At 33.9% G+C, this 17,095-nt stretch overlaps 1 protein-coding gene across 2 annotated transcripts; it reads right to left on the bottom strand.

The window, feature by feature from the left end:
• Positions 1-510: 510 nt before the first annotated feature.
• LOC117701387 (eukaryotic translation initiation factor 2 subunit 3, Y-linked) lies at positions 511-16,306 on the bottom strand. 2 transcript variants are annotated; one of them, XM_034493115.2, is made up of 12 exons: positions 16,186-16,306; positions 15,543-15,606; positions 14,917-15,044; positions 14,708-14,829; positions 13,398-13,492; positions 12,712-12,870; positions 11,449-11,583; positions 11,234-11,328; positions 10,411-10,555; positions 7,599-7,768; positions 5,840-6,012; positions 511-1,130 (listed from the first exon to the last, which is right to left on the bottom strand). In XM_034493115.2, exons 1-12 carry the CDS (start codon positions 16,252-16,254, stop codon positions 1,067-1,069), a joined length of 1,419 nt encoding a protein of 472 aa, XP_034349006.1. In that variant the 5' UTR covers positions 16,255-16,306; the 3' UTR covers positions 511-1,066. The 2 variants fall into 2 exon arrangements, with proteins under 2 accessions (XP_034349006.1, XP_076562345.1); XM_076706230.1 differs by lacking the exon at positions 15,543-15,606 and having other exon boundaries at positions 16,186-16,282.
• Between the last annotated feature and the right edge of the window lie 789 nt (positions 16,307-17,095).

The raw sequence follows: 17,095 nt of genomic DNA, 5'->3' as shown, positions 1-17,095 counted from the left end.
AGTTTTCTACTGATTTCATCCATTTCTCCCTTAAACTTTGTAAGACGCAGGACTTCTTAAACAAAACCCAACTGATTCCAGCTTTTCTAACTTTATGTTCTATCCAATCCTCCCTCTTAGGACCTTGCCACTAAAAGCACTGGTCCAAGTCAAATAAATACCTTTCTTTACTTAATGCAAACAACAGCCTTTTTTTTATGGCTGCTTCTATTTTGCCTTTATTGTTTTTATTTATTACTTGTTATAAGTCATATTTGGAAAAATCCTAATTAGAGTCTGTATTTTAAGGGAATCAAAATACTAAACTTTTATTACTTTAATTTTGTGTGTGTGTACATGCGCATGGGTCACTAAAGAACAACTTGAGAGACTCAGCCCTCTCCTACCATAAGCAGCTTGGGAATTTAATTCAGGTTTATAAGGCTTGGAAGCAAATTAACTAACTTGCTGAGTCAACTTATCTGTCATCTTATTCGTATTTTATGTTGGTATAAATATTAAAACAAGAACTGAAAGGATTTCTGAACTTATTTATTTAAGCATTTTATGTAATAGCACATTCAAGAATTGTTAGTTTTTAGGAGTAACCACTGAGACAAAATACAGAACTGGCTTGAGCTTCCTAGGAACAGAGGAGGAAAAATTATAAAGACATTTTCCATGTAAATAAGCTCTCATGCTCAAAAAAACAATTTTTGAACCAATTAATTTTGTGTTAAGTTTAAAGCACTTTAAAATATGAGGCAAAATTGAATCCAGCCTTCAAGTTTTTATTAGAGTAACAATTCTTCAAGCATAAGAAAAACTTTCTTTACTGTAAGTTCAATGGTACACAGCAACAGTTGTTAACTATCAAGCTACAATGATAATACTATTTGTTGAACTGTATCAAGAAGTTTGTCATCTTTTTTACAAACATCAATTTTTTTCTACTGAAATGACAGGTTTTACTAATATAATAAGCTGTGTAATTCATTTCCTACTTTATATTTCCTACTTTTTAGATTTGAAAATATCTCTAAGATTGTTATGAAAGAAATTCCTGGTTTCATCCAAATGAATCATTTCATTCATCATCTATTGCTGGCTTGATAGTCACTCCTCTTCTTATCTGGCCCCAACCAATTAAACTGCAAAATTAAAATAGAAAAAATCATGTATTTAAATCCATCTCATCAGCATAATCACTTTACAAAAGCTTTACTTTACCTACTTATAAGTTCAAGCATGCTCTCATAATACACTTCTCTATAAAGAAATGACTCACTTCCTTTCATTCCTATAGCCTTACAGAGTTCCAGTCAACATGAACAATTTACTTACTTTTATTTATGTGTATGAGTGTATCTATCTCTGGCTACCAGGTTTGGGCAGTGCCTGTGGAGGCCACAAGAAGGTACCAGACACCCAGAAGCTAATTACACTTATCAGTCACTCTAAGCAAAGTTCTGGATATGGAACTTAGGTCTTCTAAAGCAGCCATTGTTTGTAATCACAGAGCCAACTCTCCAACTATCTCCCCGCCCTGCTTCTTTAAGTGAAAGACAAAGTATATTGTTGAGTAATAGTCATATAGCCCTTGGTTCAACTCTTCAGCAACAAAGCAAAAAACAAAAAGAAAAAAGCAATACAGTTCTAGAACTCAGATGTAAATATTCTTCCAGAGTAATATGCTTTCCTATCCAAAACAGTTTGTACGGGTGATCTATGTTCTCTGAGAAGCATGCTAATGAATGAAAACAGAGACCCTTTATGTAGTCCTGTCTGTCTTGGAACTTAGACGTCCTCCTGCCACTGCCTCCTCAGTGCTGGGACTAAAGAAATCCAGTAGACTCTTTTAGTTCAGTAGACTAGAAAAATATATAAAATAAAACTATGATTTTTTTCCTGAAAGTAAGTGCTTTACAACAGACACATAATAATGGTTTTAAATAAGTAAAATTTCATTACTCCCCCTCCAGAAAACTGGCTTTTCTTTTGTTCTCAACTCCCTCTCTCCTTCCTTTCTTCCTGCACGTGTTTTTTAATGCTGATCATCAAACCCATGGAAAAGGTTTTAACACGTCACAAAATCACTGCTTTGTTTTTTAAAGTTTGTTTTTTTTAATGCTCGGCTTCTCACTTAGCCAAAAGTTAAGTAGTTTTCAAGTCTGCAATTGAAAGATTATTAAAGTAGAAAATCAACAATATGAAAGCTTCAGGAGGAATTTGTTGACCTCTATAAATACTAACCAAATACCTAAAAGCATACTGACTAAATTAGTTTAGTAGAAAACAAGGGGCTATAAAGATCCTTGACAACCAAGGCAAATGCTCAGCTAAAAATTTAAATTAAATAAATAAATTTAAAAACACTATTCTAGAAATTACAGGAAATGTTCTTACTTTTTTTTAAGTGAACCCCATCCCTAGATGTAGAGCTGTGTAGTGAATGTCAACCAAATTCCAAGTTTTGAATGATAATGATGAAACTTATTTTTAAAATTTTGACTTAAAACTTAACCAAAGGACTAATTTCTATCTTGCATGACCTAGAAGTTGTGTCAGAAGCTATGGGATTAAAAACATAATAATAAAATAAAATTTAAAAAATATAAAGAAAAAGCAGGAGATTCTGTATCTGGCTCTGAGGCATTGATTACATGTTTTGCCTAGGTTCAAAAAGAAAGTAAGGCTCCTGGGAAATTAAAAATATTTTAAAAAGCTAAGTAGAGAAGACTATATCTACAGACATTATTCTTTATTCCTGTTTGAATCCATTCTATAAACCAGAAGGAAGTAGGGTAAAATAATTAAAGTAAGTGCTGAAAGAAAATCAAAATCCTAGCAAACTGAATTCAGTATCTGATAAAACGATCTTTCAAAAATGAAAATTTAGGGGTAGAAAGAAGGTACAACAACTAAGAGTATTGTATTCTCTTGTAGAGGGCCAGGGTTCTATTTCTTGAACTTGCATAAGCACAACATTTTGTAACTCTAGCCCTAGGGGATCTAATTCTCCTGAAGGCACTGTATACAATATAATGCACCTTTGTACATCAGACAAAACACCTATATACAACATGAACAAAAATTATTCATACATGTAAAATATAAAAAGAGCGACTTAAAAGTTTCCCAATTAATGAAAGCAATAGTAGTGTATCGTGACTGGACCTGCTTAACTAAAAATACTAAAAAGAGGGAATTGGGCATCTCTCAGTGATTATTTCTTGCGGTGGATCTGGATTTGGTTCCCAAGATTACCATCTATAACTTTGGTTCTAGAAAATCAGATTCTATCTTCTGCCCTCTGCTCATGCATGTGGTGCAAAGCCATACAGGCAAACCACTCACACACATAGAATAAGCATTATTAAAGCCAGCACTCCTAAAGTAATAGCCAAAAAATTGGTTAGACATTCACAGGCCAATTAATGTGAAAGTAAACAACACAACTGCAAAATGAGAGAAACTCTGACTAAACAACGTGGAAGAATATGTCAATTTTCAAAAGAATTCTAACAAAAGGAGGAGGGGGGATAAGATAGGGGTTCTCTAGGGAGGGGAAATGGGGTAAGGGGATGGCATCTGAAATGTAAATAAATATCCTATAAAAACTAAGAAAACAAAAACAAACAAAAAAGCCTAAAAAAAAAATTGTGACAAAGCCACACCCTCAACTCCTAAAAAGTTTTCATATTAAAATAGGTTTTGCGATTTTAAGATGTTTTATACAAAACATGTAATTACATGTCTGTAAAATAAACACAGAAATATAAGTAAATCACAACTATCTACAAGAAAGCTAAAAACTCTGGTAACAAAAACCTGATGACTCGAATTCCATCCCTAAAATCCATGATAGGGATGAGCACAAACTTCACAGGGTTGTCCACTAAACTAATAATACATTTTTTAAAAATTTAAAATAAAGCACCCCCCAAAGAAATCCTAAAAGAAAACTTGTACACATACAGAACATAAACAACACCATAGAAATGTTAACACCAGTATTTTTTATTTGTTTTTAACTTTTCTCTTTCCTAAGAGACTCAAATTTAGATCTAGAAATGCACAGATGAAGTAAGTAAATGATAGAAAAATACATGTCCTGTAAATGCACCTAAGAGACATGAGTAGCTGTATTTTCATATTGAAGTTATCAAGAAACTATTATAATAAATGTGTTGTGTAATAATTCAACAAGGAAAGACAACTACAAACATGATATAGATCAATATTGCAACTCGTAAAATTCAGGAATACACACATACATTAATTGTATGTATGTATGTATGTATGTATGTATGTATGTAACTTAAAATTGTAAAACTGGTAAGGTAACAGTTATAGAAGGAAAAGTCCTTAAGCAAGCAAGAAACAAAGGACAATGAAGCACATGCAATATAATGCAAATGTTATGACTTACTGGGAAAGGGGAACTAGCCAACAGGAGTGCTTTAGGGGAAAGCAATGGGCAATGAGAACAAAATGAGTATTTTGGTGTGTAGATGATAGTTATCTTCAGCAATTTGGTTAAGATTGTTTGCTTTTTTAAGAGAACTTTCAGTAAAGCTAGGGAGACGGCTCAGCAGTTAAAGGCCACTACTATCAAACCTGACTTGAGTTTGACATCCCAGTAACCAGTTAGTGAAACGTTATCCCCTTGCTTTTCATAGGGATGTTCTCCTTCCTCCACACATACATTAAGTATTAAAAACAAACAAAAACCCACTAAAGTAAAAATGGGAGATTAAAATACAAAAGATATCTGAGAAGAAAAAATAATCCACAATATATAAGTCAGAAAAGTTCAATTAGAAGTCTCAATTTCTTTTTAACATTGGCTAATTTTGTTTGTTTGGAATGCAAGGTCTATATACACATTAAATATACGCACATAAAAACTACTATTCTTATGCTAACCTAAATAATTGAAAGTTTGATTGATCTGAACTTGAGTGTTACGCTTTTGTTAATAGACCTCTGAGAATTAGCTCTGGCAGCTAATACTTCATCTAGCTCATAACTGTTCACAAATTACATAGGGTCTGAACAGTTTAAATTATTTCTGTGGAATCAGACTACTAGAACCTACTAAATATTTTTATGCCATTATGCCCTTAAGGAAAATGTGTAACCCTTTTCAGGATTTTCACCTATTTTTGGTTAGTGATATATAATTGGTAACTTATTTTTACAGGTAGACTAAATTTTGAAAGAATTGCAAATAGTTTTGCAAGAGAAACAGACTAACAATCACAGTTTTATGAATACAGGGCCATAAATGAAAGCAGTCCATGTTCACTGATAAGTGGAAAAGAACTCATTAGTTATATATTCAATAGTGATTCTGATACATACTATAAATAGATAAATCTCAAGAACCCTACACCAAGAAAAATATTTAAAAAAAAAATTATATAACTTGTAAAAGCCAATTAGGATACTCAAACTAACACACAACAAAGACAGAACTAAAAATGTAACATTCAGTTACGTTTGATAACTAATATTTGTTTTTGAGGCTTTATAAAGAATGATTAGTGAGAGTAACAGTAAATAATGTGATTGGATTTATAACCAATAAACTATCTGAAAATTAAAGCTATGAAACTTAATGACGTTAAAGCTATGTGTGATAGTGCAGGAGGCTGAAGAGGAACACAAATTCTAGACCAGATTACAAAATTAGTGAACATCTATGTCAAAATAAAAAGTAAGAAGATGGCTACAGATGTTGCTGAGTAGTACAATACTTAAGAGGTTTGATTAAGATCAAAACCTACTGAGTCACACACGAAAACATATACGCTGTTTTTTCTTGATTGAACAGTAACAAAACCGAAGAACTTACCGCCAGTGTTTCTCAACTCGTCGGCTAAGAGCAATTTTTTCTCCTACTTCTGTGCATACAGGATTGGTGAGAACAATTTTACCCAAATCTGCCTTGACTGCACTAACTCTGCCTCCTGTAGACAACGACCCTATGTTCACCATGAGTACTTCATTCTTGGATAGCTTTTGAACCTAGGAAAATTATTTTAAAAATAAAAATTAACTTTAAAAAGCTTCCCAAAATAAACTAGAAATTTACTAGACATTAGCAGAAAGACAATTTATTGACAAGAGCTGTATGATGAAAAGAACTAAATTCTGAAAAATTTCATTACCATAAAATTTGATTTTAAGTTGTACACTATCAAAGGTCTATATAATATTCCATGACTATATGAAAGATCCATCTCAGCTTGGTACCCTAGATTATAATTTAATCTGAAACACTGACAGAAAAAAAAAACTGACAGTATTTGAAGGCCAATCTACACTACAGTATGGCTGGTACAGACCCTAACTTTATATCTAAGATGCAAATTTAGTCTACCACTAAAAATAGGATACCAATTATAGCACTAACCAAAAAATAAGTGAAAATCCTGAAAAGGGCTACACATTTTCCTTGAAGGGCATAATGGCATAAAAATACTAAGTAGATTCTAGTAGTCTGATTCCACAGAAATAATTTAAACTGTTCAGACCCTATATAATTTGTGAACAATTATGAGCTAGATGAAGTATTAGCTACCAGAGCTAATTCTCAGAAGTCTGTTGACAAAAGCATAACACTTAAGTTCAGAACAACATTTTTATACTCTTTATTTCATAAAATGTCATATGAGGGTAGATAAATGATATGCCTAGCTCTGAATTCAATCCTTGGCAACAACATCAACAAAGTGGCACAGTACAAGTTGGTTCTCTATTTCCTCCCGTGTCCTAGGATTGAACTCAGGAAACTCAGGTTATTACAGTTAGCAGCAATAGCCTTTATCCACTCAGCCATTTTGCTAGCCCTACTGCAGTTTTCTCTAAACAAAGCAAAGGACTAGCTTAATTGTCACACCAATAAATTTTTGGTAATTATCATTCCTAACTACAAAATTGCAAGTTTTTAATTATTCTACAAAGTATCTCTCTGTACTTGTCAGAAAGATATTGGTAAGTTTTTTAATCTCTGTCAAGTAAATCTCTGGATAAGTAATATGCATAATACTTTTCTATCATTTTGTTTTTTAAAAAGTGTATTGTATGTTATGAATTCATTTATGTTCAATTCATGGGGGTGGAAGAGCACAGGATGATTAATTACAATCAGATGTCTTCTTTGCTTGGCCTTTACATGGGTGCTAAGGATCTAAAGTCTAGTTCCTAATGTTGTATGAGAAGTACTTTTATGTTCTAGGACACCACCTCAGAACCCCTTCTGTTTTTTGTAATTTAGGACTAATGAGGTGTTTCAATGGGTAAGAGTACTTTGCTGTGGCACTTTAATTTTTAGAACCTACCTAAACAGTACTGATCTACAAAGTTGATCAATGGCCTCCATAAATCTGCCATGGCCAATATATATAACATACATGTAAACAATAATAAAAGTTTTAAAAATTTAAAACTTAAAAAGTAATGTAAAAGTTATTTTTCTATTGTTATGGGTGATTACCTTATAGAAAGTTCAATTTATTTACTTTTTTTATAATTCCATTTTAAGTAAAAGAGACTGAACAGTACACAAACTATTTCAGAGCGTTGAAACAGTTACTATAAAATGAACTTACCTTTGCTGCTTTTTTATCTCCTTCTGTACGTACACCTAGGAGCCGTCTCAGTAGGAAGTAGGAAATTTCTAATTCTGTGAATATCTCAGGTAATGCTCCAACAGCACCAAGAACTTGCCCAACCATTCTATCTGCTCTGCATAATGTTGGGTCAATTTTTGTCCCAACTCCTAATAAAATGTAGATGTACACAGCTTTATATTTTATTTGTTTAAAACTCATGAAAAACTAAAGCATTAAATCTATACAGAGTAGCATAAATCATACATAGTAGTCGACACATTTTTGTTTGCCACTTTTACCTAAATAAAACTAAATACATATCTCCAAAGATCTCAAAACTTATTTGTTTGGTACCCCCTTGTAGATTTCAAACTCACTTCCTACCAGTGAATACACAGCTATCACATGGTGATGACCTGTACTTTCTCATCCTTTCCCAAGATCCTTCTGATCTTTGAGTCCCTCTAGTTCTGTCACTATACACCTCAGCACAACCACTCCCATCAGCTCATCTCCTTTTCTCTGGGATTCAACGCAGTCTCCAGCCCAGATTCCTACCAGAGACTCCATAGCCACAACATATGGGCAGACAGGATAACTACACTCTCTTACCCTTCCCACTATACTCAGTTGCCAATGTCATATACAACCTCCAGGCCCTGTCTAAATCCCATACTCCGTGAATTTCATCTATCATGATCTACTTGCATCTTCTTCCAATGTTTACAACCCAAGCTGCTCTTTTTTTTTTTTCCTGGATGCAATCAGCAGAGGTTTATTAGGGAAGAGAGCTGGCAGCCAATGGTCAAACTACTCACCCATGCAGGAGTAAAGTTTGACAAAAGGCCAGCAAGCTGAGGGGCTTTTTTATAGCACGGGATGGGTAAAGGGAGGAATTTTTGTGCGGTTACACATGATTGGTTGCATTTTTGCACAGTTACATATGGATTGGTTCCAAGCTGCTCTTCTTATAGTTCCAATCTGACCAATCTCCACTTTACTATTTCCACTCCCCTAGGATTGGTCCCATCCTACACTCTGTATAACAGCCTACTAGCCTGATGAGTCTTTCCTGACTCTAGGAAAACTTCATTCCCTTTGGCCAATACACACACACACAGACATACACACACACACACACACACACACACACACACACACACACACACACACACATCCTTGAGGTCTAGCCCTGATAATACAAACAAAAATCAAAGATAAAAGTAGAGAATCTAGACAAAACAAGCAAAGAATATGGTAAGAAAAAAATAAAAACAAGAACATGTAGGAAATGTAGGACACTGCAAAAAACAAAACAAAACTTTGAAATTAAAGAATAGATGGAAAATAAAAAATCCAGGTCAGCAGCATAAACCATATCTTCAAGGAGATCATAAATAAAAATTTCCCCAAACCCTGTAAAGCCACATTAATACAAATATAAGTAACACACATGAAACACTAAATAGATAAGACTTGAAAGACAACTCTCTGGCAAACCACAGTTAAAACACTAAAAATATATACAAAGAAAGTGTATTGATGCCTGTAAGAGAAAACAATTAAAATGATATTAAAGGAAAACCTATCAGAATATCAGTTGATTTCTCAAAGGAAACTTTGAAAGCCCGGAGCAATTCATTCCAAGTCTTAAAAGACTACGACAGCCACCTAAAGTAATATATCCAGCAAAACTAGCTGAAGGGAAAAAAAACTTTCCACAATACACAAAGATTTAAAAAACTTTTATCCAACACATCAACCCTAAACAGAACATGAAAAGCAATAGTTAGGACTAAAGTAGAGTAAATATAGAAAAGACAATGTAGAAGAAACACAAATGAAGCTATAATAAATTGAAACATAAACAAAACCAAAAAAAAAATTGCGACCTACACATTCTTTTCAATAACAATTGTAACACTGCAAACCAACAGACATAAGCTAAACAGGTTAAAACATAAAACAAAGGTAAAGCACCTTTCTATTACCTATTAAAAAATGTTTTTTAATTGACTATAAAGAAAGGTACCACCTTTATAAAGAAAGGGAAAAAAATAATTATTCAAAGCACTCTTTTGGCCTCTGAAGGTATCAAGCAGACATGTGATACATATAATACATGCAAAAAATTATTCATACCTATCAATACATTTTTAAAAACATCCTTATGAAACCCTGACTATATGTAAGGCAATACAAAAAATTCAAAGTATAGCAATACATTTTAATTACTAAGCCATTATATTTGTTATTGCTGAAAAATTGTACCATGTGGGCAGAAGAGATGCTGTGCAAACCTGAGAATGCCAGAACACATGTCATGCTGAGGACAGTAGTTGACATCTGTCATTACAGTACTCCTATTTCAAGATGAAAGTCAGAGATAAAATCCCCAGAAACTTGTGGGCCAATTGGCCTGGTGTACAGAAAAGTAACTAGATTTTTTGTCTCAAACAAGATAAAAGTTAAAGACTAAGACTATCTTCTGATTTCTTTTAAATATACATGCCACAGCACTTTCGTTCATATCACAAACATACATTATATACACATGCATACCAGATTAGAAAAGTCAACCCATACATAAGATGAATGTCTTCTGCTTTATGAATATACTCATATTTGTACATCATATATATTATAAAACCAAAAACTTAACCAACTATTTACCTGTCACACTTTTTCATACTGAATAAGATTATCTAATTATATAGACAAATAGCCTTTTGAATACATTCCCACACTCCATAAAAAGTAATCAGAAGGCCAAGGAAAATATATTTGTCAATGAGAGTAAAATTCTTACCAATAAGACCACCTGGAGCAGCATACTGAAGATCATTGTGTTCTGCAAAAAGCGATACAATCTTGGAAAAGATTGGCTTACACATAAGCTTCCCTGCACTGTCTTTAGAAACAATGCCAGGTCTCACTTCTATCTCTTGGCCCACCTAAAACAAAGAAACAAATGTCAGAGATCAGCAATGGCCTTTTAATGTAAAATGTACCCAAAGGAAGATTACTAAACTATTATCTATTCCATTTGCAAGAATAATTTTGTACATTCTAAAAACAGTAAAATAAAATGAACATAAACAAATTTTTAAAATGACAACTCAATTTACACAATTGCCTATAACAAACCTATCAAAATATAGACTGCAACATTCAAAAGATAATACATGAGATCAGATAGATGGCTTAGTGGTTAAAAGTCCACTGCTTGCCTGGTGGTGGCATTGGTGGCACAAGCCTTTAATCCCAACACTTGAGAGGCAGAGGCAGGTAGGTTTCTGTGGATTCTAGGACAGCCAGGGCTACACAGAAACCCTGCCTTTAAAAAAAAGTTTGTACTGCTATTGCAGAGGACCAGAATTTGGCTCCCACAATTTTCACAGCAGTTCCTAATAGACTAACTCAACTTCCAGAGGGATCCAACCTCTTGGGCACCAGGTACACATAAGATATACATATATACATACAAACATTCATAAATACAAAATATCTTTTAAAAAGCCTTAAAAATAAAACCACACGATACAGGAAAATTATCTTTAAAAAAAACTATACATTTTAACTTACTTTATGGGACATGGGAGTTACAATAAAATGTTTAGAATACAATTTACCTTTAATACGCCTTTTAAAATACTACCACCAGCTACACCTCCTTTAAGGTCATCAACTTCACAGCCAGGTTTGTTAACATCAAAAGATCTGATAACTGGCCAAGAGAGAGGAGAATTAGTCCTCGAACAAACAACAAATACTACTGAAGAGAAATCAATGTATTAAGAAAAACAGAACAAAAAACACAATCAAGGCCAAAAGGTGAAGTCCTTACCAATAAGACGGGGTTCTGAAGTAAAGTCTCTTACAGGTATTGGAATTTTCTTTACTATATACTCACACACAACTTCAATATTGTATTTTAACTGAGCAGAAATTGGAATAATAGGAGCTCCTTCAGCTACTGTACCTACAAGGCAAAATTCAGACATGTTTATGTGTTTCATAAAACAATAGGGCAGAAGAAATGGCTAGGCAGGAGATGGCTCAGGGATTAAGCACACTGATTGCACATTAAGAGAACCCAGGTTCACTTGCCAGCATCCACATAGTGGCTCACAGCTATCTGTAACTCCAAGATCTGACATCTCACACAGACATGGATGCAGGCAAAACACCAATGCACATAAAATAAAAATAAATGTAAAAAACTACTAAATATACTAAAAATATATTTTATATACTCCCACATATCTTAGCCAACAAATAGAAATGATTAGTCTTTATGATATTTTAATCTTTAATTAAGTCCTTTTAGGAGAAAATGTTATTAAGATATGTTAGTACATACTACTAATAAAAGTGCTAAAATATACCTGCTGCAAGCAAAGAAACATTGCTAGTTGTAAAAGTTTTAAAAAAATCACAATTTATCTATTTAATAAATGTCAAGATAAAAATTACAAGCATTACTTATCAAGGATTATTTTCAGTATTTGCTTCTTATTAATTAAACATTACGTTGACTGATAAATGGCCTGCAGTAAACATAGTGATACTTGAGGACCATGTTATTCTTTTATTTACCAGGTAACAGGGTTTGTAATCAACCTCCTACTAAGTAACAAAAAAAGAAATATTTCATATATAAAAAAATGTAACATTTTCTCTCTCAAATATAATCTCTCTTATTATACTCTATAAAGAAAGAAAACATCGTCAGGTGCTACTTTGGTAAGTATTTAAGGAATAAAAAAGAAAGAAAACTAGATAAATATTCAATCCTTGGGAAAGAGAATCAGCTTGCTTCACATGCACAATGTGGTATATAACATTCCTTCTGACATTTACAATCAAACTAAAAAATCTTTTAAAACTGATTCTAGAATATAATGTTTTGACTAAATGTATGTACAGTACGTGAACTTCAGAAATAATTCTTTATATCAAGTTTACAAATAACAACAGTTTTATGAAGTATGCAAACATACTGGACTGACACCATAAATTCAGTGTTTGGATGATCTGGTACATTAAGATACTAGATTAAATATATATCAAAGTGACTCAAACATTCTTAAGTATTATGGGTTCTTACCCTGTACGAATGCAAGTATCTGTTCATACTGTTCCTTGGCCTGACTTTCTTTCACCAAATCAATTTTATTTTGCAGAATCAAAATATGTTTTAGCTTCATAATTTCAATGGCAGCCAGGTGTTCAGAAGTCTGAGGTTGAGGGCAAGACTCATTACCAGCTAAATTGATTTAAAAGAAAAAAATGTTTTAAACAATTGAAACCAAGTATTAGTTAAAAAAAAAAAAAAAAGACTTTAAATTGTTTTACTTATGACCAATTCTAGGATATAATACCTCAAGACAGAAGTGGTCATTTAAAAAAAAAAAAAACACTTAAGTTATTACAACAGAGGTGAAACTAAGACCCAAAAGGTCTTAAAAACTTACCCTGATGCACATAAATCTTAGGATAACTGTGACTGTTGGTAGCATATAATGTACATTTAATGTCTATCAAATTGATTCAAACATTCTTAGTATTATGGGTTCTTACCCTGCACAAATTTGTCTACTAGTATAACCAAGTTCCATGCTTCTGGAAAAGTCTATGTTTATTCATACTATCAGTGTTTTTTGATAGCTGATTAGTATTAGCATTTTTGGTTAAGTCGTTGGAAATTTTCCATTTATATCATCTTATGCTCCTTAATAGCTTTAAAAGTTCTTAGACTTTACATTGACTTAACTAAATCAATTCTGACTTTACCGATCAACAGAAGAGCTGCATCCATCACTGCTGCACCATTCAGCATAGTTGCCATCAAAATATCGTGACCAGGACAATCAACAAAGGAAACATGTCTATTGGAGAAATAATCATCAGTCTTCAAATTGACCAATATATTGATCATATATTCTTTAGATTTTTGACATGCTAGAGAAATGGCTTAGTAAGTAAAGTACTTGTACATACAGGAAGACCTTGGTACTGGCACCCATACAAAGACTTATAATCTGAGTCTATAATTCCAGCACAGAGGTGGCAAGGGGATGATCTCTGAAGCTTGCTGGGCCCATCAGGCTAATATGCTATAAGTTCAGTAATAAACAGTCTCAAATTAAAATGGAGCACAATGAAAGACACAGGATAACCATCTGTAACCTCCACATTTTTGTATGTGTCTGTGTGGACCCTCACCCCACACAATCATGTACACATACACAGAGATTTAGATCACACTGGGGATAATTCTGCTGCAAAGGAGTTACTAAGAACTTGCATGCTTTCAGAACTTCAAAATAAAAATCTAACATGCCTACATGGTCTTAAACTTGTGGTCCTCCTAATAGCCTCCCCCAAAATGGGAATGATATGCCTGGATACCAGGTCCAGCCAAATTAATTTACTAGTTACAGGTCCATCATTATTCTTTGCAGTATTATATAGCCTTTGGCAGTTTCTGCTTCTTGAAGAATTGATGTATTTATTTTTACTAACTGTACTGTGCTCTTCAGAGGGATCCTAATTTTCTATTTCTTTCTTTTTGATTAAAGGTTTCACTATGTTGACCAGGCTGGCCTTAAACTCAAAGAGGTCTACCTGCCTCTGTTTCCCAGATACTGGGATTAAAACATTCACCACCACACAATGTCCCCAATTCTCTTTCATCCTTGACTTTGTAATTTGTTTTATTGTTTGCTGTTAAAGCTATCAAGTTTGAGGGGAAAAAAATACAAGATACCTGGAAAAAATAAAATTTTATCTAATAACTTCATTCTTATCTGGTAAATCTTAAGATTTGTACAAACTAATTTTAGAGATGTGAATATAAGGTTTTTAAATTATATTTAGAAATGAGTAAATTTTCTTTGAGGTGGTTTGTAGATGCTTGAAGCATGCATCTCCAGCACATCTTCAGCCATTAAAGAAAGCAACTGTCACATCTCCAAGAAAAAAAGATAATATTCAGGTTTTTTTTTAATCCACAATGTATTTAAACAGAAATTTGCATCAAGCTTACCTTTCATCATTACTTAATAAATTCTAATTATTTCACTAAGTGTTGAAATAATCACCTTACTAGTCTGAAGTTTCCTTTGGTCCCCGGAATATCTGAAGGGAACTCATCAGGTGTACTACTTCCACAAGATCTGTAACATTCTGGTCGAGGACAACTTGAGTCATCAAGCTTATAAATCTGAAAATTTCAAAAAAAAATACTGAATTTTTCAATTGCCATAATCACTAATTACAATAGTTCCTACCTCGACAGTATGCTACGTACCTTGGCATTAGCATATCCAAGTTTTATGGTAATATTCCTTTCCAGTTCATTTTTGAATCGGACAGTGTGAACACCAGAAATGGCTTTTACAACTGTAGATTTCCCATGAGCAACATGACCAATTGTGCCTACAAAAAAACAAAAAATTCTTATGCACATAATTACACCAAATACTTTGAGACTTTATATTATGCTTTATATAAATATAATGCACAATGGTATCAATGTCACCTTTTCACAAATTCTGTTCTAAAATGTAACTGAAAAGAACTTCTTACACTATTGGTTAAAATCAAATGCAAGCATTTAATCCCTGCACTTAGGAGGCACAGGCAGGCAGATCTTTGTGATCCTGAGACACCCACATAATCTACAAAGCAAACCCCAGATCAGTAAGACTACGAAGTGAGATCTTATCGTATCCCCTAAAAACACTCAAGTTTGGAGCATGTCAGTTTCCTGTGGTTTCTGGAATATCTGATGGGAACTCTAAGTTCTTTTACAAGATCTGTATCATTCTAACTGGGGACAACTTGAGTCAGATAACTTCAAAGAAAATGCAGAATTATCTATTGCCATAATCAACAATTAGAACAGAAAAGTTGCTACTACTAAGTTGTTCTTACCTATATTAATTGTGGCTTGTCTGCTGATAATTTCATGTGAAAGTGGAGTCAACTTGGTAACATCCTAAAAGGAAACGTGTTTAAGTTCATTGCCTTTCAAGGCAAACCAACGTTTTCCTAAGACCCATGGGTTTACAATACAAAGCTCTGCATAATCTCCTATTTTAAGAAAAGGGGGTTTCCCTGTCTGTATCTTACTTTTTAAAGTATTTTTAGAATAGTGCGGAGAGAAACAGATGTTCTGAAGGTACATTTTCATAGCAACCTTAAAGGATTTTTGAGGTCGAGAAAAGGAAAAAAAGTTATTCTCCGTACAAAAGCAATTCCGTTTCCCTACATCAGACCTCCCACACTTACGATACGCTAAAAACTTTTTTTCACGTATCTATAAAAAGATTAACTTTTAAACTGTTTATCATATGATCCCTCCCCAACCGTAAGAAGTACAAAAACAAAAACCAAAAAAGCCACATTAATAAAGCCTCGACGCCAGGCTGTAAGCACTAGGATTTGGTCACAGACAGTCTGAATACAGTCTGTATCACCGGTCTCCCTTATCGCTCTCAAAAACTACCAGGACATCCTAATCCCAACGCTTTCCCCACTATGAACTTTCCTTATCAATTCAGGAAGCAAATCTCACCAAAGTAGTAAGATCCTGACGAGAAAGATGCGGCTGCCCGAGAGTCACTCCGACTTCTCCGCCCGCCATCTTGCTCACGAAAGAAGGAACTCGCTGTGACCTCAGCGGGCGCGTCACAGGACGCACAATCCTATGGGCGGGGCTGTAGGCTGGCGGATTGAAGGCTGACTAAAGATCTGGCCTGTAAAAACGTACAGTAAACATCGTTGTAGTCTCACTACGAGGGTATCATTCTGACTGAATTTATACAATGTGTTTCAGGAAACTTACTAAAAAAATTTACAAAGTTTCAACGGCTATTTGCCATAGTCTTTATAACTATTAGTTCAGGCAATGTCAAGGACAGCCCCAGTAAAAGCCCCACCCTATCCCAACCTCCACCCCTAGCCGCACGTCTGGCGCTGGAGTAAAAGTAACCACTTGTGTTAGGTTTCCTTTAGTGTCTCAGGTACTTGAATTTTAACTGATATCAGGGATCAAAAGAAGTTTTGATTTACCGATTTACTTGCTCAGCTGATAATTTATTTTAATAAATCTAAATTGGCTAAAGGGTATTTTTGTGGTCTTTCTGGACCCAACACCTATGGATTTCTGATGAAGAGTTAGGTACCTGCGGAGCAGGAAAACAAAACAAAGCTGGAGAGCTTATAGTTAATATGCAACACTGTAGAAGTTGTTTACACCATTTAAGACAAACAACAATAACAAAAAGAACTAGTAAAAACAAATCCAAAAACCAGCTACTGGTGTCTTGCATCCTTAATTCCAGCAGTACTCAGGAGTAAGAGACAGACTTAGTCAACTGAGCTAGTTCCAGGATGGCCAGGGTTACACAGAGAAAACAAAAAGAGAAGAAAGGAGGGGGGGAGGCAGGAGTCAAGGGGAAAGAAGAGGACAAAAAACAGATGTT

This window comes from Arvicanthis niloticus, assembly GCF_011762505.2.
Source record: "Arvicanthis niloticus isolate mArvNil1 chromosome Y unlocalized genomic scaffold, mArvNil1.pat.X SUPER_Y_unloc_7, whole genome shotgun sequence".
Lineage (NCBI taxonomy): Eukaryota > Metazoa > Chordata > Mammalia > Rodentia > Muridae > Arvicanthis > Arvicanthis niloticus.
Note: the sequence above shows the minus strand (reverse complement) of the source record. Positions and strands in the feature narration are given on the sequence as shown.

Excerpts from the sequence above, each read along its gene's own strand:
- LOC117701387 (XM_034493115.2), bottom strand. The coding sequence starts at position 16,254 with ATGGCGGGCGGAGAAGTCGGAGTGACTCTCGGGCAGCCGCATCTTTCT. Across the intron at positions 13,493-14,707 it reads GGAAACTTCAGACTAGTAAG|ACATGTTTCCTTTGTTGATT; the intron begins GTGATTATTTCA and ends TTTCTCCAATAG. Across the intron at positions 11,329-11,448 it reads TTCAGAACCCCGTCTTATTG|TTATCAGATCTTTTGATGTT; the intron begins GTAAGGACTTCA and ends TCTCTTGGCCAG.